This window comes from Protopterus annectens, chromosome 5.part0 (assembly GCF_019279795.1).
Source record: "Protopterus annectens isolate FY-2018-M chromosome 5.part0, PAN1.0, whole genome shotgun sequence".
Lineage (NCBI taxonomy): Eukaryota > Metazoa > Chordata > Ceratodontiformes > Protopteridae > Protopterus > Protopterus annectens.
The window spans coordinates 870,025,343-870,048,938 of record NC_056735.1 but is presented as its reverse complement, the minus strand read 5'-3'; the positions used below and the strand labels follow the sequence as shown (position 1 = coordinate 870,048,938).

At 36.9% G+C, this 23,596-nt stretch overlaps 1 protein-coding gene across 1 annotated transcript in view; it reads right to left on the bottom strand.

Moving 5' to 3' along the window:
* The window catches only part of LOC122802869 (transmembrane protein 255B-like), a 972,295-nt gene that overhangs the window by 110,782 nt on the left and 837,917 nt on the right, over positions 1-23,596 (bottom strand). Inside the window, exon 5 of the mRNA XM_044072667.1 lies at positions 19,718-19,798. Within this exon, the coding sequence (XP_043928602.1) occupies positions 19,718-19,798 (81 nt within the window). The remainder of the gene's footprint in view (positions 1-19,717; positions 19,799-23,596) is intronic.

Below are 23,596 nucleotides of genomic sequence, written 5' to 3'. Positions count from 1 at the left end.
GTAAGAATTTATACAGCAAAATAAAGTTAACTAAATTAAGAGTTTTGTACAAGTTTCTGTGTGTGTGTGTGTGTGTGTGTGTGTGTGTGTGTGTGTGTGTGTGTGTGTGTGTGTGTGTGTGTGTGTGTGTGTGTGTGTGTGTATATATATATATATATATATATATATATATATATATATATATATGTGTGTGTGTGTGTGTGTGTGTGTGTGTGTGTGTGTGTATGTATATATATATATATATATATATATATATATATATATATATATATATATATATAGTAACAACAAGATCATTTGGATGCAAAAACAAATATTTACAAGAACTGGGTGTTGTAGTATTAGCACTAGGGAGAGGAGAAAAATGAGAATAAGAAAGTAACTTTAGGAAGAAGGTAACTCAAATCAGGTTGGAGCTTGACAAGGATAAGACTAGTGTTTCGTAGGTAGTGTTTAAGTTCAAGTTTGAATTGAGACTTCTGGGAGATACTTCTTAAATTGATACTTATTGATACTTAATACTGAGTATTTGTATAGTGACTTCCCAACATTTTTTGTTGTTTTGTAGATGTCCAGGAGATGTTTGTCAGATGTACGAAGCTGACGTCGTGGATTGTATTGTGATACAATATTAGAGACAGAGGGGCAGAAAGTGGGGTTATAAAGAATTGAATGTGTTGTATGCAGTTGTGGAAGGAGCAGTTGTTTAGGGAATTCGGGCCATTGCAAAGACTTAAGGGCAAGGCAGTGGTGGGATTTATAGGGGAGACTGGAGGCAAATTTAGCTATTTTATTGTAGGTTTGCTTTAAGTTGCTGAGAAGAGATGAATGAAGGTTAGTAAGGACTGGGGCTGAATACAGAAGACAGGGTAAGCGGAGAATCATGGCTAGGGAGGGTTTGGAGGAGGGAGAAAGAAATTTATGATTATGGTACAGGAGGCTAAGTTTTTCTTGGGTTTTGTTTATGCATTGATTGATATGTATATCAAATTTTAATTCATCTCGATGGTGACACCAAGTAGTTTAGTATGTGGTTCAGGTCTGATGATGGTTTTGTTAAGGGAGGGGATGGAGAAAGATGATTTATGTTGTACTAGTGTTTTATTAAGGAAAAGTAGACGTTTAGTTTTTTTAGGATTTAATATTAACTGATTATTAGTGAGCCTGGTTTCGATGGAAGTGAAAGTATCTTGGGTAAGAGAAAGGAGTTCTGGGAATCTGTGGGCAGCGGTAATAAGGGTGGAGTTGTTAGCATATTGTAAAAGGTTGAGAGGTTAGTCGCAGAGTGTAAGTTGCTTGTATAGATATTGAACAAGAGGGGACCAAAATAGAGCCTTGGGGAATGCCAGTGTAGACAGGCAAGAATGGGAGGAGACAGTTTGCCAGCATAAACATTGTAGTCTATTAGATAAGTAACTAGAGAACCAGGCTACAGAGTGGGTAGACAGGTGAAGGTCAGAAAGTCTAGTTAACAGTTTAGAGTGGGAGACTGTTTCAAAAGCCTTTGAGAGATCAAGGAATAGACAGGAAAGAAGTAGGTTACTATCACAGGCTTCTGTTACAGTTTGGTTGAATGAGAGTATACTGGTAGATGTGCTGTAGTGGGGTCTAAAGCCATTCTGGGTAGGAGTTAAGAGATTATTATCAAGCAATTGTTTAAGTAGCTGAGAATGAATGCATTTTTATAGTATTTTGGAAAGTGGGGATAGTATAGCAATGGGACGATAGTTTGAGGGGTCAATGGAGTTACCACACTTATGAAGAGAGATTGTGTAAAAGGATTTCCATATTTCGGGGGCGACAGCCTCAGTAACAGAATGATTAATAAGGATGGTGGCTGGGTAGGCAATAGAATTGGCAACAATTTAAAGGAAGTGGGGAGGTAAATTGTCAACAGAGGGAGAAAAGGGTTTCAGTGTATTCAAGTGGGATTTGATAAAGGTAGTGGGAAATGGTTGTAAGGAGAGGGTATTAGAGGAAGAAGGAGTTGGAGGTAAAGGCAGAGATGAGACCAAAAGTAGAACCCCAAGGGACTCCAAGACAAATGAGTTAGCCTGATGAACAGTATACCCCTGAAAATGTCTTATATATATATATATATATATATATATATATATATATATATATATATATATATATATATAAGCAGAGAGGTAGAGACAAATATCTGAAAGACTCTTGAAGAAAATCCACAAGGTTAAGCAGATGACCCACTATAATACCATGAATAAATAAGAGATTTTATACTTGTGGCTTAAAAAGCCTAAATGACTAAATAACAGTTCTCTACACAGTTAGTATCTCAATAAATTTCATCATACACATTTCTTTTAAGTCACTGGTTCCTTTTTCTCAAGATGCAGCATTCTGTCCATTACTTATAGTTAAGTGTGGAGTGCAGAGTTTCTGATTGTGTACAGAGGATATGGGAGACATTGACTATGTCACACATAAATTTGAAAATTTAATTTATTGAAGTTCATTAATGGTGCCATGGTTGCAAATGCATGTGTTTCCTGATGAAGAGGATGCATCTACTTCAGCTGGCTGAAGAACATTCCTCCTCATGTGTGTTGACTTTAGTGCAAAGTAATAACATCTACCTTTCTCTGAAAAAGAAAATGTTCAGTTTAAATCTAAGCTGTAGACTTCACGTGATTCTAAAAATAGAAGGATATTCTTTAAAAGGGTGCACTACAGGCACTCAAGTCCCAAGAGCTCAAAAAGTACTATATTGAAGCTATTGGCTCAAGTATCTTGTAGGTCAGGCAGGCTGCTTATACTCTAACTCAAATATGAGTTTGGGCAAGCAGCTGTTGAGAGGGAAGAGGAGGCGGAGTTAGGGAGCAGGAAAGGGTGTTAGGTTAATAGAAAGAGAGGTGAGTTTTACGCTTAAGGAGTAATCAGGGAATATATGTTTGAGGGTTAAAGTCTTAAGTTTAGTCAGTGATCAGAGGCTTTAGGGTTACGGAGCAGGAGTGGTGATTTAAGGTAAGGGCAAGAGGACTTGGGTTGTGAACTGGGTGGTAGTTTCAAGGTTAGAGTAATGAGATGCAGTTGTACAGGGTCAGTGTGAGGAGTGCTATGTCAAGTGGGAGGTTGGGTTATTGGAGGTTTATGCACTTGCTTTCTCAAGCAAGTGGCAGTGAGCAGGTGTGTCACAAGATACTAGTATGTGAGTATGTGAGCATCTCTACTAGACCCACTTTAAAATATAAACTTCTGCTACACCTGGATGGCAATAGGTCAAGCAGAAACCCTGCTCAGGTCATTTGAGAACATAAAGCCTTAAATCTCTTCTTTAAAATTAACAGTATATCAAATGCTAGTTAATTTTTGGTAATTATTAAACCACTGAAAATTCTTATGCCTTTTCGAGCATTTTATTAGCCAATTTAAATATTTCCTTAAGTTATGAAAATCCAGGGGTAAAAAGTATTCTTTGTACTTGTCAACTTTCTTCACCTGGTTTCCAAATGATGAAGAAAGTGTGACAGTTGAACAGAATCAATTTAATTTATTTTAATCTTCCAGACTCCATATTAAAAAGCAATGATTTGATTTGATGAAAAGAGAGGTCTCTAGAAGGATGTATTTCTCTTCATTCCCATCGTGAGGTAGCCATGCAGTTATAAAAAATGAACAGGCACAGAACACAAACCCCATGAATGAGATGTGTGGGGGAGATCACAGCTCACATTAAAACAGGAAACCTCCATAAAACATTAAATGAAAAAATTAGCAGATTTTTTTTCTAATGCTCATAAGTCACATGTCATTTGAACAAATGCCATGCTTCTGAGAAAAATAATTAATATCTTCTATTGGTAAGTAAGAAATGTTGAATAACAGAGATACTCAGCCTGTAATAACAACTAATGAACTTATGTCGAATTCCGTGATAATCCAAATTGTGCCACAAAGCTTCAGTTTTTGTATTATGTACCACCCTTATATTTAGAACCACTAAGTCTTATTTCATCCCGTCTCCATCATGAATATAAACAGAGTGACCCGTAGTAAGGTTCAGGCTGACGGGCACCTGTAATGGCTTTTAACCACATCCTTTAGAAGATTTTAATTTGATTGCCAAACAAAAAAATGTAAAACGGTAATGGTTAGCTGAGATCAGCGTTCTCTCCAGGTTAGTATATAAATGAATAACATTCCTTCGAAGTAAAGGAGCAAGGAATTTTTACTGCATTGTGGATATCATTATACACAAAATAGTTTCCCATGTCCCCATCTTATTTCACAGCGAAAATATGTCTGGCAAAGTATCACATTGATTTATTTATTTATTTTATTTTATTTTACATTTGTTGACCGGGATAGTCCAACTAGATTAATGTCCATTTTCAGTGGAGGTCCAGGGAGAAAAGCTCCAAGGTAAACAGATAAGTAATAACAAAGAAGGCATAATACCAAGGTAGACAGATAAGTAATAACAAAGAAGGCATAATACCAAGGTAGACAGATAAGTAATAACAAAGAAGACATATTACAGAAGAGATATTTACAAATGACATAAGCAGACATGAAACAGACAATATCACAAGTTATTTATCACATTTACTTATGTTTATAAGTTTACAGAGAAGTGTATGGCTAAAATATTTTTGTTGGTACCCTACAGCTAGATTTTTGGAAAAATATATGCATACATAGGAATATATAAATATATATATATAAACTTATATATGTATGTACATGAATGTACACATATATATATATGCATGTGCATATATATATATATATATATATATATATATATATATATATATATATATATATATATATATATATATATATATATATATATATATATATGTGTGTGTGTGTGTGTGTGTGTGTGTGTGTGTGTGTAAAATTCTACTTTGTCTGACAAAAAATGTCAGTTTGTCACCTTTTAAATACTTTAGTAATACCTCAATAATCAGAACTACAAACTTTGCAAACAACAGAGAGAAATACCAGTGCATTTTTTAGGGGTAGGGCAAACCACCTCCATGCCAGCACATCCCTATTGCTTATTTCTGTGAGGTTCCATGCTCAATGTGGAATCTAGCAGCTAGAATATACTATATGAGTCCTGTGGTTGAGATTATTTTTTTCATTCAAAGTCAACATTTGAAATAAATGATTTTCCAAAAGGTTCCTCCCTCAAAATGTTAACAGAGTTGTTACTTATGAGCTATTTTATTTATGTAAGTATATATGTATGTATGCAATAATTAATTGATTAATTAATAAATTAATTAATTTTCCCATGGCAGCTGATTATCATTTGATACTGATGTCCTCTCTCAGAGTGAGATGATCACATAATTATTTACTCTCTCCATCTAATTTCTGTGCATTCACCTGTCTTCCATTATTCAATCCCAGTTCATCTCTTCCATTTCAATAGCTTTGTCTCTATCTCCATATTCTACACCTCATCTACTCACTTTATGATTACTTCATTTCTTTTAAGATTTTTACTTACCGATTAATGTACTTTCGCATTGTATTTTCTTTGTAAGAAATATTTTTCCATTGTTGCTTTTCTATTAATATATAATTTCTGTATACATACTTGTTTCTTTATTAATGTATAATATGTCCCTTTCATTATGTTTGAAACTTAAGAAATATGTTGTATGATCCATCTATTACTGCAACCCCTATTATCATGTTAAAAGAGTCCAATGTCATTCTAAAATGCTATTTTTGTACTGCCATTTGGCTCAGATCATGTCTGAAAATGGACCAGCACATTTAACCAGTTAATACATTCATACATAATAAATAAATAAGTAAATAAATAAATAAATCAAAACAACGTCAGGATCTCATTATTTTGATTGATTGGCTTGCCTCCTGACTTGGGGCCACCGGTAGCAGGCAACTGGTGGAGCCATCAGCTATCATTTGGCAAGTGATAGATGGGAATATCATAATTCAGCATAATCATGTCCTGGTGCCTACCCTAGTAATTCCCGAGGGGGTAGTTTGTATGGGTATATGATACATAAGCATGCATGCCAGCTTATCCCTATACACACACACACACACACACACACACACACACACACACACACACACACACACACACACACACACACACACACACACACACACACACACACACACGGAAGTGCAGTGTTCATTTTCCTTCACTACAGTGTGATGCAGACAGTCATAGACTCCATACCATCTCTCCAAGTTCTGTGAGCTAGCCATTGGCTACTCAAGCCTATCCCCCTGCACTGGCCTTCAAGCTTTCCTGCTCACCAGTACCTGCCCCATTACCAGCACTAATGGACAAACGTCTTTTAAGCTGCACTTTCTGCATTATTCACTTTGAGTGCCTTAGTAGAAAATCTTACTCAGCACATTAAAGATTAAAAAAAAACATAAAAGGGGAAGATACTTTACTGGTTTATGATGACAGCATCTTCCTTCATCTTCACGTCAAAATATTATTCTTTCATATTTTAAAAATATTACTGCATGATATTTACTCTAATACTAATACAAATAAAACTCAATCCATGCCACTGGCTTCATGAAAAGGCCAGACAACAAATGGTACACAATGAAAACTGTGAGTCCAGGCCATCATGACTCACGTAAGAGAGCATCAACATGATCATTAAAAAGAAAGGCTTCCAGAGATAACTCTTTTGTACACTATCATTCAGGAACAATTTCAAAACCTGTTCACAGCAGAAATAAACTGCAGAACAAATTGATTCAAATAAAACCAGATATAATTCACAATGTGTGACTATTACTTTATCAGGGTTTATTTAAGACTTGTAAAACAGTGCCTGTAAGTGCATGTATGCATGTAAGTATCACATGACAGTGTACAGCTGATGAAATTAACTTGCAAGTATCATGGAAAAGCAGTGACAGAGGATGGTGATAGCCACAGGCAAATTAAATTAGTAATTAATCAAAACAATGACCTCAAAAGAAGTCATTGTGCCTCTCTATGCATCACTCATCAGACCCATCATAGAGTACAACACCCCATTTGGGATGTACCTTACAAGACACCTGCAACAGCTGGAAAGACCACAGAAGTACCTCACCAAGAGGATCACTGGCCTCAAACAGATGCCCTATACAGCTCGACTGAAGAAACTCCAACTGTACTCATTTGCATACCGCCTACTCAGAGGTGATCTCTGCCTGACATACTAGACCATGTCCAACCTAGAATTGATGGACATGCTCCACCTAAAGAAAACCATATCCCCTCGAGCCACATGCTCTAGGGATCTAAACCTCACCGCAACAATAAATAGAACGTGCTGGAGAGATAGATTCCTGTCCCAGAGACTTCCCATGCTCTGGAACAAGATTCCAGTCTACATCAGGCAGAGCTCCTCGCTAACCCTCTTCAAGAGAAACCTTGACGAGTGGATGGGAGACAGAAAGTTTACCCTGGGGATCACTTCAATGGCTCTGCTGGACAGAGGTACAGGGAACTAATCTAAGGGGGCGGCGAAAGCGTCTACAAAAATAATACCCATTCACTACAAAATGCAATTGAATATCATATTGCTTATCCCTGAAGAAAAGACCACTATAGACAAATGTGTCTTGCTTCTTGCCTTAGAACATGAGGCCCATTTTTCAACTGTAACGGATGTTACAGAAAAATATATTGTCTCATGATTATTCTTCACAAAATGCATATTAGCTTGTAGTTTCTTCACAAATGAGTCAAATAAAATGTTTATAATATGTTTTTGATGAAAATATAATGTAATCTAGATGCATGATTATACAAAATCCAGTTGCACATAAGTTGTAGCTTTAAATTTCAAATGCCTTACAAGTGCAATTTCGTTTCATTATCACAGTATTGTGCACTGACAGAAAACTGAAAGAAAAGTAAATGCTGAAGGAGTTAAGGGATGTTACTATGTTGCAAAGAGTCTATTTTCAGAATGTAATGGGGGAGGAAAGAAAACAATGTGCCAAGAATATTTTGTAAATTCTGGCCTTCCCAGGCAGGTTGGATGAATCTTTGCAAGAATGCCTGTAAGATAGTGTGTACTGGTACTGAATGATACAAGGTCAACAGACATTGTTAGGCCAGGTGGTCTGTGTTTTAAAAAGACATGTTTGGCAAGTGCTAATATGAGGTTCAAAAAGAGAAGCATGAGGGCGCATATTATTTTAAAATTGTATGAATTGTGAAAAAGTTATATTTCATCAAAGTTCTGCATACATGAAATTGATAAGAAAATGTATATATGTAGTATTATTACTCTTTGTTTTGAGACTGATCTGAAATTTTGTGAAGGCAGTTTCCCAGCACTGTTTATGGAATAAACCAGTATTTTGCACATTCTGAAACATTATTTTTGACTCAAGACTAAAAGATAAATCTCTTTTTTATTTGTTGCACTTTAACACTGATTATATAGAATGCAACAATAGAATGTCAGATTATTGTTCAAGTGTTTCAAGGCTAGAATACTACTGAACAGCCATATTATTTCAGGTTTATGCTTACTATTCAACCATTCACATCTCATCACTCCTCATCAAATCGTCTTACCCTAAAGCCACATCCATACTTATAACAGTGTTTTAGTAATCCCTTCCTCTTCTGGGGTACTAAGGCATGGAATGCCATCCTACTAGCTACAAGAAGCATCCTTACTTAGTGCAACTTAAATCCCAGCTTACACAACACTTAGAAAGAAATGTTTGTTAAATAATTCATACATTGTGTTTGTAATCATATCACAGACTGTAAACTGGTGCCAGGTTGTTTAGGTTGCTGACTGTGTGGTCTGAATGCACAAGGCCTGCAGAGTGTGTGTGTGTGTGTGTGTGTGTGTGTGTGTGTGTGTGTGTGTGTGTGTGTGTGTGTGTGTGTGTGTGTGTGTGTGTGTGCGCGCGCAAAACAACATGAAATATGTTAGTCTTTAAAACAGTGAAAGTGCTTTCTACACTGTTCTATGCTTCCTGCTGTTGATGCTCTGGTATGACAGCAGAGCTTAAAAGTGCTAAAAAGTGAATAAACTTTGTTAAGCACCTTTCTTATGTTATAAAAGTACTTAAAGTTGTACTTTATTGTCTTATTTAAGAGCATAACTGCAGAACTGCATGTGCTATTTGATAATTGCTTCATTCCAGTACTTTGATAATTATCCTGATATAAATACACACTCAAGGAATTTCAACCTCTTCTAAACATAAATACATGTTTGAGGGATAGGCATGCATAACAGAAAATTCAACTTCTTTGAAACTGTTATCTACTCCACATAAAGAAAAGTACTTCTCTTACTCTATTCAACCATGATTTGGATGAATGGATGGGTAACTGCAAATTCATCTCCAGTTTAGTACCCTTGTCCCAACATATCCTTGCTCGGTCCATCTCTAGGTTATTTGTACACAAAATATAAGGTTAGACTTCTTATCAATATCCTCAAAAGTACCAATTAACCTCTACAGTTAAACCAATTAAGTATGGCTTGATATTGCTTAGAAAATAAACTTTAACAAATTGCATCAAAGATATTGGTGTAAATGGGGTTAAATGCAACTGTATATTATTATAATATAATTTACCATGAATATGCAGGCAACTTTAACTTATGAAGGTACAGTGAGATGATTCTAATGGTCAAGCTGGTGTTCATGTAAAACAGCATGATTGCAATTGTCATTGCAAGACCTATGGTGTACTTACCTATACCTATTTGACTTATAGTGATATTCCTTAGTAGGTAATTTGAGGAGGTAGAAGCATCCTTTCTAAAACAAACACATTTCTTCTTAATCAATTATCATTAGTCAACTGTCCAAGATATACGCAACACATTTTGGTTGCTTGTTGGATCTCTCTTGCTCCAGTTAAAGCAGAAGATTTTTTTTTTTTTTTATCTTTGCTCTTCAAGTTTCAGTTGTTGCAGGACTTTGCTACTTCTTCATGGAATGCTGCAGAGCAATGTTACTAAATCTAAAGACATGCAATCTGACAGTGATGTCAGTACAAAGTACGACAGGCCAAATATTTTTACAAGAACAGATATACAGATATGTGTGAGGAATTATTGGAAGAAGACTGGCAGGTTCTTAATGGTGATATTACAGGTAACAAAGACAGAAAAAAGTGAAAGAACTTCAGAAACAACTTGACTAGGAATTAAGTTACTCAGTAACATTACAATGAAAGACTGACCTAGGTAAATTTCACTAGTGAGGAAAAAATTTCAAACTATCTTACCAAGGAAGACATTTTTTTTTCTAAGGTTTGATATTTAAAGATTACAAAAAGTAGCTACTTCATACAAAAAAACAAAAGCTGGAAAATCCAAGGAAGAAAACAGAAGAAGAAAATCACCCAGGAGAGATGCTGAGAAAAATAAAGGTTTTGGAAGAGTTTGGTTGCAAGGACAATAAGTTTTCAATCTGAAGGACCACAAACCAACCAGTAGTAGTGAGGATACCATCAGGGGAGTGGGGAAGGGTGGAAAAAGCAAAAGAAAAAAAAAAAGTTTAAAATGAGAATATGGGTAACGGAAGGTCAAAACAGAAGGAGTATGTGTGATTTTGAAGGATTGTTAGTGTGAGAAAGTGCAGAGAAGTAGAATTTTAGAATGCCCTAAGAACATGGAAAAGCTGTGAGTTAAAATTTCACTTATGTTGGACAAGACATTATGAAGCAGGGGTAGAAAAAAATGAATGCTTCAAATTAGACAAGAAATGTGAGAATATTTACTGCTACTAAAAATGAGTACAGCAGGGTAGTTCTTAATGGAAGGAGGTTCAGAAAGAATTACCAGTAAAAGCTGATTTCAAGAAATCATAAATAAAAATTTACTTCCGGAGCCATTACATGTGGAAAATAAATTAATAAACATCATGATTAGTTATGTTATATGGAGGTGGAGTGGAAAAATAGTGTTAAAGTTTGGGCCATGAAAGTAGTCTAAGGGCCTGGCCATAACAAGAAAATAAAGCACAATAAATTATATAAAAATATAGATTATTGGTACTATAAATTGAAATGTGTGGAGTAAGGAGGACATGGTGGCAAACCTGCAAGACAGATACAATGTCATCTTAAAGAAGGTGAATGTCATTGCAATGAATGTGAAAAACATACTGGCCATAGCTGGGCATATAAAACAAAAAAGGAAACCAAAACAGCTTTAACAAAACAGAAATGGGATAAGAGAAAAAGATTGAGAAAATGAAGGTACAAACAAAGAGACACAAAAGTGAATTGTGAAAATTAAATCTATGCTAGATAAATTGACTATAAAATGGATGATCAGATGATCTGGATATCCTGAAAAATAACTATCAAATTTTATGAGTGGTGATGGGCATAGAGGGTAGAGATGCATCAACATTTATGCAGGTCTAGGTAACCAAGCTGGGCAAGGAGAGGGGAGGGTGAGCTCTACAAGCCAGGTGATATGGCACCCAGTGTAGGACAACCAAGCAGTGGCCCATATGTTAGGGGCAGGGATATCATTATCAAGTTGCACTGTCACATAATTAAAGGGTAGATCCTAACACAAGTTCAGTCTGGAAGAGAGGTCTGATAATTGGATGTATAAGACTAAAACATCTTAGCTTTAGAATTCCAACAAGCAGTAGAGATGAAGATCAGTGCAATGGTAACTAAAGGCAGAAGGGATGGCACCCAGGCTAGAAAACCTGCAATTAAAAAACTTAAGTGACTGTGGTAGGCACATGATTGGCACATGGAGGATAAAGCCATTAGATTCTATGCAGAAATAATGAGAGGCACAAACCATTGATGGGAGCAAACACCCCAACGTTCTTGAAGGAGAGGGGGTTGAGAAGTGAGAAAATATGGAGTATTACAGCAGCAAATTGAATACTACAGTAAACAATTGGATAAGATAATGCTACCTCAGATAGGAAGAGGAAGGAAGATTAATAAAAATAAACCCATAAGAAGTGAGAGGGAAGGTGAACAGGGATGAATCACTGTTTTTTGTTCTGTTAGGAATGAATGAAATGACACAGAGTACACCTATCTCAAGTAACAAAGAACAGGAGAATGGAGGAGGACAGATCATCTCTGAAGATTCTTGAAACAAAATTGAGGTCATGATGGACTAGCCAAGGTGATTTGAGGGAGGAGGAGATGGTGGAAAAAAGTAGTGAAATGAAGGAAGTGGTGGACCACGAAGTATCAAGAATGGAGGAGAAAGAAAAGACAGAGATGAAGTGCAAACAGACCCAGACCCAGAAGATGACAGACAAACTACAAGTTAGCAGTTAGTTCATAAAAGACATATCAAGATCAGACAGTGAAAATGAATCAGACATGAAAGTAAAACCTGCTAAGTGTGAAACCGTTTGCATTAGGGGCCCAACATCAATGGGGTTTTGCTATGTGTGTTTTTCCTTTGTGTTTTCTATGTAGTTGAGAAGGACAGGTGAGAAGAAAGAAGTGGAGTAGGATGCAGCAGAAGATGAAGGGGATGAATAAATATGATGTAGGAAGATTAGGTAAGAAGGACCCAGGGGTAGAAGATGAAGAGGCTAAATTGTGGACTGAAGAATGTAATAAGTCTTTACTGCTTTATGAGGAGAAAGAATCAGATGCTCATTACAGACACTGATACAGCAGGAGACTTAAGGCTGTTTTTGTGTGTACACAAGTATTACTGTTATTTATTTTTTTACTTATAAAAATGCAGAGGACAGGATAACTTCTAGGTGTACTGAAGGGTAATCCATCAGTAGATATTAGGAACATTGTAAATATGATTCAGTTAGTATGTTCAGTAGTACATGACAAATATTTTGAAATAAGAATTAGAAGCTGTGCATGTATAGATGTAATTGTATATAGATTAAGTATGTTCAAGAAAATATAGTTCTGTTTGCAAGAAGGTTATTGGTGGCAGGGTAGCTGGTCTTCTATTAATTGAGTGGAGATGGAGTGCAGGTAGCATAGGGGGGAAGAACTTACAAAAACTACTTTATAATTATTTTTAACTTGTTCTTAATTGATAAGTGAGTCATTAATTGGAAAAATACAGGTGATTGTTACATATTAATGAATGTATTATGTTATAAGAAAATTATATTGTTATTATAAAGGTCTATACAAGACATCTATCCCACCCCAAAGTAATTGCATTATGTTAAATGTATAAACATATATTTCTATGGAGTCAAGGAGTTAAAACTTCAAAAAAGGAAGACTGTGATGGAATAATGCTATAAGCAAGAGGTGTAAATAGGAGTTGAATAAAAGAAAATAGAGAGAGAGAATGAGAAAGAAAGAGATAAATTCATGCACGAGTAGGAGGAGAATTTGTACCAAGAAAGCAATACCCAAGCAGTTATTGAGGAGCATGACTAGTACAGACTTTAACATATGACCTCTATGGGGGAGAGCAATGGTTCACCCATGTGACGTGCCTAAAGTGTCTTGGGATCCATCATCTGAGTAGGTCAGAGGAGAGAGGGGCACTGAGGGAATAGCTGGAATGTAGAAAGTGAATAGTACAAGAAAGATGGAGCATGTTTTGAGCATGGCAAGAGGGAAAGACAGGGTATAATATGGACATTGGAAATGAAGGTATGAAGGAAAGGGATGGGGAAGATGCAAAAAAGGTTTAAATATTGGTAGGAGTGGACTGTGCTCCAGCAGGAGATACAAGACAGACATGGACAATGGTGAATATATGAAGAGGGTGGGGGTGAGATGAGTGTATGACAAGGACAAGTGGTAGATGGATGCTGCACAGATGCATTTTTGAAGAAAGAAGAGTTACAGTGGGATCTTATAATGGCACAAGTGGAAACAAAGTAGAAGAAATAATAGGATGTGTACAGGCAACTAAAAGTGTGAGAAGAAAATGAGATGGGTAATATGGATGGGGAATTTTAATTTAGTTTTAGGACAAAGACTGGATATTCTATATGGGAAGGTAAGGTTTAATTTGAAAAAAATCTGAAAAGTTTAAGAAAAGCATGAAATGAATTAGAGTGCTACATGTTTGGAGGTAATAAGTGGGAGGGGGGAGGTCAGTTTATGTTTAGCAGGCAGAATATTAGTGGATGATGACACTGTATTTGAGGTGGATGCCAGAGGTATATATGATGCAGGAGTACAAGATCACTTAGTTATAATAATATCAAAAGGGAAGGCAAGTTTAGAGATGTGGAGGTGGGACCCAATAAAGTGGAGGAAGCCAGATTAGGTTATGTGTTTATAAGAGATGGCTGAAGATGTGTTCTAAACAAATGTATCAGAGGAAAGGGAATACAGGTATTAAGTAAATCAATGGAATCAAGTCTACCTGGAGGACAAAATTGATGAGTTACTGAGATTATTAAAACAGATGTTGACAACATCAAGTAAGGTAGTTAAGAAGAAGAGTTACAGCAGGAACAACTGGATGACATGAGGATAACAAACAACAAACGGAGGAAGAGATGGTGGGTACGGTAACCAGGATTAACAAGCTGCAGTAGGGAATAGCAGAGTTAAATGAGCAGCTATAAGTGTAAGAGAAAGGAATATGAGGTGAGTGGAGAAATGAAAGGGAGAATAGATGCAATGCTGTTAGTATAAAAAGCATAAGGACAAATGGAAGAGACATTGAGTAGCTGGATTGGAAACAGAAGAAGGCAGGAGAATTAGCCAGAACAAAGAAATGAGAAAGTAGTTCCAGGAAATCCAGTGAGAAAATGTACACACACCTGGAAGTAGGTCAGATGAAGTGTGAGGAATGGGATAGGCTGGGGCAGAGTAAAGATGCATAAATAGTTTTGTTTTAGGGAGGTTTATAGTAGCAATTAGACATATGACTAAAGCAAAGCAAGTTAGAAAATGTGCTGAAATATCTTTGAAACACCAGGGGAAATAAAATGCAAAATATGAAGTCAGAATGAAGAAATTAAATTGTTTGTAGTTTATTATAGATTTTTAAGAGGTGGTCTTATATGGTTGTACAAGACTGAAAAGAATGAAGTTTTGGAATATACAACTGGGATAAATATTAAGAGACATGATGGAGACACTAGAGAAGACAACATACTGGTACAGCTTGTTACAGAAAATGATGGCAGGAACTTATTTTGGCAAGGGCTGGAATAAGATATAATAGCCTGCCTATATGTATCAGACAAATGAGTTTCACTGCAGTCTTTAAAAGGAAAGTGGATAAGTGTAGCAATAAGGTTTTTGGTCCCTCTCTTCATGGAAATTGGCCAATAACCTCTTTTGAGGTCGTAGGCTGCATTGCACACTTGTAAACCTGTACACCTATAAGTGGTCTAAATGGCTTCCCAACTGATTTATTATAAGCTGGTAGGGGTGAAGGTAGGAGAACACATGGGAAGCCTGTTTGATAAAATATTAAACAAAGGGGAGATGCTAGCATCAATGCTACACAAAGAGGCTGTGGAGGTAAATAAGGAGAAGGCAGAAATGAGTACTCAGAGAATTACAGAAGATTTGCTTTACATAATAGTGACATGCAAATTATAGCTAGAGTATATGCAGCCATGTTGGACATTCTATTGCCAAAGATACTTGAGGAATTACAAGTGGGACTTGTGGAAGGTGTGAATCAAGAAGCCTCAATCCTCACCACTGACAACAGTGGGCAACATACACACTGGGAGGATGACAAGTACATACACAGTAAAGTGCAATTTTCCTTAAGAGCACACAGAGATCACAATTAGTCTGAGGCTGGTTTCTCCCTCTTTCTCCAGATCCCCAGTAAGACTCCCCACTGCCACAGGGAGTTGAGATCACAGCTGAGTGGCCAAACCAAAACCTCCAGCACCCTAGCTGTCCAACTACTGTTTTGTGTCCCTGCCCAAGTAGCAGACACACATACACGCTTTGAGATGTGATTTATATATAAACACTTACACACACCTGTGAAAGTCTGGCACATGTTTACTAGCTATACCTGCTTTTGTAAGGTAGTTCCAGTTGCCACCAGGCATTCTTATCAGCTACTTTAAGGTCCTTATCAAAGGGTGTCCAATTCTACTGGGTAATGTTGCTATTATTCCAAATGATAGTCTGACCAAGAACAATACTATTTAGGAGTCGCTTGTACAGTGTCACCATATAGATATGCAAATACATGAAGAGCTTAAATATCTCTAAACAGACTAGCCAAAATTCAAAGGTTTAAATATATTTAATAATAAATAATAAAAGAACAAGACAATACTCAGTAAGTAATTGGTTACATTAGAGTTCAAAGTCACAGGAAATATTTAAAACAACATTGCAGGACAGTCTCAAATAAATAAAGAAAACATCTAAGCTATACTTTACTATATTCCTATCTGGATCTAAAAGAGTTACTCTGCCCTAGAAACTTGCTTACAGTAAGGCAAGTGCAGAAGGTGATGAGTGAATGTTGTTGTCAGGTCAAAAGGCAGATACAAAAATGCCTTTTCTCTCTCTCTCTCTCTCTCTCTCTCTCTGTCAGAGAGTTCTTAATTTAATAGCAAATATTACTGCTGGGTTAGCTTGGATGACATCACTTTTTGTCACCTGATTTTAGTTCCCAAGCTAAACCTCCAGTGTCAGAAACTAGTAGCATTTAACATCTCTCTGTGAAAATACATAGCCTTCAGATGTTTGCAACTGCTAGAGGACATAAAACAATAAAACACTTATAAACCAACACAGAGAGCCTCCTATTATAGACATCCTGTCTCGTGTTGATTGAAACTGAAAGATAAGTTTTATAGCACAATCATAAAACAATTTAATGTCAACTGTTTTCTTGAAGTTTTGCAAAGTTAACCCTCTATGTTCTAGTTTCCACTGTTAAAACATATAGATTTACACAATTACAATAGTTTATATTTATTTCTGTTCTAAGCCAGCAGGGTTACATTTTAGCTCAGTACAGAACATACAGTTCTACACAGTTGTAGCACAAGCATCTTACATGAAGCATGTTGGCATTCACAAATGACACATAACCACTTACAAAATTCTAGATAGCTGGGCTGGCAGCATTTCCCTTTGTCACCCCCCCAAAAAAAAAACTCAAGCTAATTTTTCAAGTGGCCCTTGAGAAATGTTACTCAAGAGGGTGAGCCTGTCTGGGAATACCTTACCCCTTTCTTTGTCTTGACAGCCCCATCTGTGTTCACATTGCTAATGCAATGGCAGTGCTGCACTGTCATATCGTATGCCTGCAACCCTAGGCTCTGCCTTAGGAACTTGGCATTTTGCTGACTGGCTTGGTGTAGCCATGTTAAGGAATTGTGGTCTGTAACTACAGTCAGTTTTCTTCCATACAGATAAGGCTAAAGTTTCTGCAGTGCCCACACTATGGTTAGACATTCCTTTACTACAGCTGCATAGCATTCCTCCCTGGGTTGGAGCCTATGGCTGAGGTATACCATGGAGTGCTCTTCTCCCTTTGAGGAAACCTGGCTGAGTGCAATCCCCACCCCATAGTTTTAAGCATCCACCTACACAACAAATTATTTGCTGGCTAACACAGGGGGTCCTCCCAAAGCTGCTTTAAGCTTCTGGAATGCCTACTCACATGCTGGGGTCCACACTACCTTATCTGGCTTGTTTTTCCTTGTCAGGTCTGTGAGGGGAGCAGCTATAATACTATAATTGGGCAAAACTTTCTGTAGTACCCTGCTGTCCCTAAGAATGTGGTTCCCTATTGAAATATCAGCACTTGAAATACCAAGCGCCAAACAACTGAAAAAAGACTGAATCTTGAAAACCGCTGTTCTCCATAAAACTTCTTTTGGAGGGCAAGCCTCCCTGCACCCCCATACTTACATACACCAATTCAGAGAGTGCCATACCTTAGAGAAAAAGGAATATTCTAAGAAATAGCACCTCAGACTTGCTATATACAAGTCCAATCTTTCAGCCTTTTAGTCTATGTGTTTTAGGACATGCTCTAGTGAGTCCTGACATTTCAAATGTTTACCAATAATTCTTCTGGAGTGCCTCCCTGATCCACATTTACATGTTCTAGAGTTTAACACACTGATCTATTTTTTTATTATTATTATTATTAAATTTATTCCTATTTCCAGCCAACCATCATTTGATCAAATGTCCCATATTTTACTCTTAATCCAGGATCAGATCACATGAGGCTGTTATCGAGCCATTAGAGTCTTCTGTTTCATGTCTAAATCCTCATAGCTGATATGCATGCTCACCAGTATAACTTGTTATGCCTTCCACTTCAATAAGAGAGTGCAAACTGCTGTACATGTCTGATAGGTTAGAGCATTTTGCAGCTCAGCAAAGCTAAGCACATATCCATGGCTGTACCTATTTGCTGGTCCCCCCTTACCTACAAGATGCAGTATTGTAGTGGACAGGACTACTCCCCCAGGATGGACAAAGCAAAGTCAAACATTTACTTCCACCCTCCCTGGCTAACATGTTCAGTCCTAGACCATGAATCAAACTTGGATCATTTAGGTTGTAGTCATAGTTTCACCAAACTTGGTGACCTACTTACTGATTATTGGCTTTACCATGTTCTTCAAGGGTACAATGAATTGCAATAAGCCTAGCCCAGAGGATATTGCACAAGTTAGACAAACATGGAAATCTCTGCCTTTGAGGGAGTGTCTATAGCTTTTACTTACAGCTGAATTATATTGATTAGTGATCAATAGAATGACTGGGTTAACCACTTGAATCATCAATTAATGAAGCACAGTGCAGGAGAGGGTCAGCTGTGGCAAAAAATTACTCTCAGCTCCATTTGGTCTAAGCTTCTAACAGCACAAGGGTTAACACTTTGAAGTTCAGCAGGTTCAAGGCACTTTTCAGCATGACTGACAAATAAGTTATATTTTTTTATAGAAACAAATAAACCTGAAGATAATACAGGTGTTGCCTTGCAGTGCTGAAGCACTAGCACTAACAATCAGCTTTGAACACAGACTACCTAAAAGTGTTAGCTTCGATCTAACTTCCAGATCATTAGTTACCTTTGAAGCATGCTTGTTTTAAAATTAAATTCATTCTTATTACACTTCTCATGCAAAAGTTGCAAGTAATTTTGCAGATGATGGTTATTGCGTATTGTTTGATTTTTTTAGTTTCACTGTTTGCACTGCTTTTTTTCTATAACCACGTTTCTATAACACATCTACACAATGATGAAATGGTAGGTATTGTGCAATGATTTACATACAACTGCAAAACATTATGGGTAACAAAAGCAATTTATGTCTTTAGAAGATCAATTTCTTACTTGCATTGTGGTTTCTCAACTACACAATATGAGGTTCACTACTTGCAAGAACTAGTCTGCTGCTCATTTATGAAGGAAGTATGAAACAGTTACTACTGATGCATTTAGTATGGAAATACAGTAGTGTATTCACTAACTTGGGTAGTTTGGCATTGTGGATTCAGTCTTTCATGATATAGTAGCATGGATTTTCTGCTCTGAGGAAAAAAAAATTAGGGGGCTATTCTTAACAAAATAAAGTGCATCAACTACATACGTCTTGCATCAAAGACTGCACGATTTGTTATTGTATAAGGTAAGGAGATTATATCCAGCTATCTATATCCAAAATTTTGTTTCTTAGACCTGCTTCAGAGCATAATCGAAATACTTTAAACAAGCATCTGATTGTTTTCTACAGCAACAATAAAGATGTGATCTAAAACACAAACATTTTAAAACATAAGTGCAGCATGCTTTTCACATACCTCTATCTGGTAGTTGTCATAGATATAGCCGGCTCCTCCAGAATAAAACTTACATCTGCCAGCATATACAGGTCGTGGATCCTGAAATGAAAAGATGTGAATCTTAAGGATGGAAATGCAACATTTTCCAAGCTATTCCTCTATATTTGTCATTACTTTGTGAAATTTGGAAATGAAACGAAACAAAAGAATTAAATGTGGACACTGTGCTTAACTAAAAGTGGCTTTAAGTGAATTATTTTAAAAGTTTCAACGCTTACTGGAAGTTCTTCCAGTAGAATGACATGATTTGACTGTCATGATTAGGTTTCATTCATTACAAGTCTTCCTTTGTACAGTCTAACAAAAATAATATCCATTTTGAAACTTCATGTTCAAGATACAAGTCATAGCAAACAAAATGTTAGTTCTCTGAAATGAGATAATAAATACATATTTCTTTCGATGAATGCATTCCTGCTGACCACACAGAACCTCTCTTTTTCTTGGTGCTTTTAACACCCACATCTACAAACCATCAAGCATCCTCAATTAAGCATCTCCCATTTATTACCCTATACTAGGAAATTGTCCTAATATAGTACAAAGGAGAAGAGGCACATGGATGGGTTGCCATAAAGGTTGCCCTTCGGGTTGTTTGTGCCTTCAGTAGCGTTCCAGCAATGAGGCCATTTGCATGGCCTGTCACACATCTGGGCTTGCAATGAGCATCACTGTGAGGACCCACAATGTCTTCTTCTATGAATGCAATCCCCTGTGTACTCACTAATGAAAGATACCACCCTACTGCCAGATGATGGCTTTGTGAGTAAAGGACTTTCCACAGGACGTGTACTACACATCAACCCCTCCTCCAAGAGACCGTGACTGTATGGGTTGTGATCCATCCTGCCCTCTCCCCCATTATGAGCATGAAGATCCCTCCTGCCAGTGTACTCAACCACCCAGGTGACTAATTGAAGGGGTCACCTGTGCTTTGTCATGTCTTTATCCTTCTAGGCCACTGGATTGGGCAAATAAGACTCCTTTAAGTAAACCCAGATGAATGTGCAGCGCTGTCGTACACACAGTTGTGTCAGCTCTGTTTACAAACAAGGATTAAGCTCTAACTATGAACCTCATGACTCAAGTTCAAATACTGACATGGACACCTGTGGAGAAACAGAGGAGTGATATTGATTTTCTGATTCACCGCTCTTTTGCAGGAGGGGGTATGGTACATTCCTTGGTGCTCATTTCTACTGTAGAATTCTTGCTGCAGACCAAAGACCCATAAGTGGTACTAACTTTAAAGGTGGATGTGGGGTTTGCCATTTGTTCATACACACTTGAAGCAAATAGCAATGACATGAAATCAATTCACTGAGGTCCATTTTCAAAGTTATCAGAGTTGGTCCTTCACCACACCTGGGTGTAACTGCAGAGTTGGTATATGTAAGTATGGACACAAAACCAAATCAAGGAGGATGAGGTGCCCAAAACAAAACCAATAAACAGGAAAAAAGCACCAGCAAGCCGTAACCACCTTAAAACATTTAATGTGTTCCACAGTAACAAAGCATAACACAGCACACAATGATAACGCTGAAACTATCAGTTCGTTTTCGTCTCCATCTTTATCAGAAAAATGCTGACAATCCAAACCCCTCCCCATTTTTACCTTTGCACACTGCCAAAACGTAAAATCATGTGGCATTGAATTCAATTTTAACCCTTTCCTAAACATACCTTAAAAATAATCATAATAAATACAAGCATAATAAATACAACATTCCCCTGTTTAAAACACTTTTAAATATCTAAAAACACACTTTCAAAACCTGTAGTAAATAAACAGATGGATATAAAAATGAATGCATGCTAAAAATGAATAAATGAATGTAAAAAAATCAAGTAAAATTGATGTTGTTGAACAATATTTCAAATCACATGTGTGAAATTCATAACTTCGCTGCTCTTAATTTTAAAACTTGGGCTAGGGAGACCATGTTGTTTAAACCCGGCCACCTACTGGCTTCTAATACCATTTGGCAGTAAACCTCTCTATATTCCAACATGGTCTCCCAAGAACCACCCCTACCATCGATTACCACTTCATCTAATACAAAAAAAAGAAGCACCTTCATAGCTCAAAGTGTGTTTATATAATGTGTTTCTGTTGTTATCCCTCCTAATGTCGTAAAGGTGTTCATATATTCTTTTCTTTAAACACCTTTCCATCTTACCTATGAAAAATGCTTTACATTTCTTACAGGTTGCAATGTAAACAAGTCCCTTATTTTCACAATTAAAATAGGATTTAGAGGTAATGTGTCAATTCCTGTTACTGACAGTAATGTCAGAAGTATCAGTTATAAAAGGCATTGTTGTTTCCTATATATAAGTATGGAATGTAGGAGAGCTCCCCTGTTTTAGGCTCACTGAAAGTGGCTATAAGTGAATTATTTTCACAGTTCTAGCACTTACTGAAAGTTCTTCTGGTGGCATGACATTATTCGACTGTCATGATGGCTCATATTACTTGGAAAGGCAAGTAACATGCCTCCACTGACGCCTGCTGCACAGTGAACCATGGGGCGGCACTGAGTACATGCATAAGAAATAGGAACTTAAAGCTCAGAACCTTTAGCATTTGATGGGTGATGGCATTGTTCTCTGCTGTAAGGCTTCCACTCCCAGGATGGAAAAATCAGCCATAAAGCTCTTGTCTTCCAGCGGAGCAAGTTGGCTAATGGAGTGAGCGAATGCAGTAGAGCCAGATTCTCACTGACACAGGAAGAAAAAATACCATAGCTGAATCTGTAATCACTTCTTTACTTTTTCAATATCAAGACTAGTTTTAGAATCCTTTTCTGTCATGACATGCCAGAGGCAGTGTAAGCAAAAATAAAACAAGGACAAACGTACGGATTAGATTTAGATAACAGTAGACAAAATACTATATGTTAATATGAAAAAATACTTAAATGAAATAATGCCAAGTAGTACAACAGAAATTATGTAAATATAAATATGAATAAATTAGATAAACACTACTGCATGCAAAACATTCAGCATATTAGAGAGGTTAAATTCAGGGAGTGGAAACTTTCAGCAGATTGCAAATCAAGTAAACACAGATAAAATATGACTGTAATATGATTAGAAGTAGTACAGCTTTAATGTTATATTTTTGGCACTGGGGATTACTTTTTGTCTTGAAAGCGCGCACATCTATTTTTTCAGGAGTTCCAACAGTTTAGTCTTGACGGATGCAGAGTTACTGTCATCACATATATCTGCAGAAAGATAACATTAGTGAACAGGAGATTTAGTGGTAGCTCATAATAAGGGCATTTTTGTTGGCCACATAGCTCAAGGCTGGTTTGCAAATCAAACCTATCCCACCCACATCTCTTTGCTTGACTTGACTGCTGTCATTTCCATTTTTTATTGGCTCAGATGCTTTATATTTGATTTAATCATAGTTCTCGGTGCAGTCAAAAGATGTATGCAGCCTGAGAAGCCATTCAACTCTAATAATGCCTACAGAAAAGCCATTTGGAGGCTCTGCTTACAGTATAGGAAGTTTGGGTTTTGTTTCTTTTTCTGTTGATTCCATCTGATAAGGAAGGTTGAGAGGTTGCTGAGCATTCCCTGTGATATGAGAGATTTCAACTCTGCTGAATCTTTCTGCTGTAGTATTCTGAGGTTTGTATTCTTGCTGAGGCTTCTGCACCCAGTATTGCTTCAGGATATTTTTTTGAGTCGATGATTTTGGATTTTACAAGGGTATGTGTGTGTGTGTGTGTGTGTGTGTGTGTGTGTGTGTGTGTGTGTGTGTGTGTGTGTGTGTGTGTGTGTGTGTGTGTGTGTGTGTGTGTGTGTGTGTATGTGTGT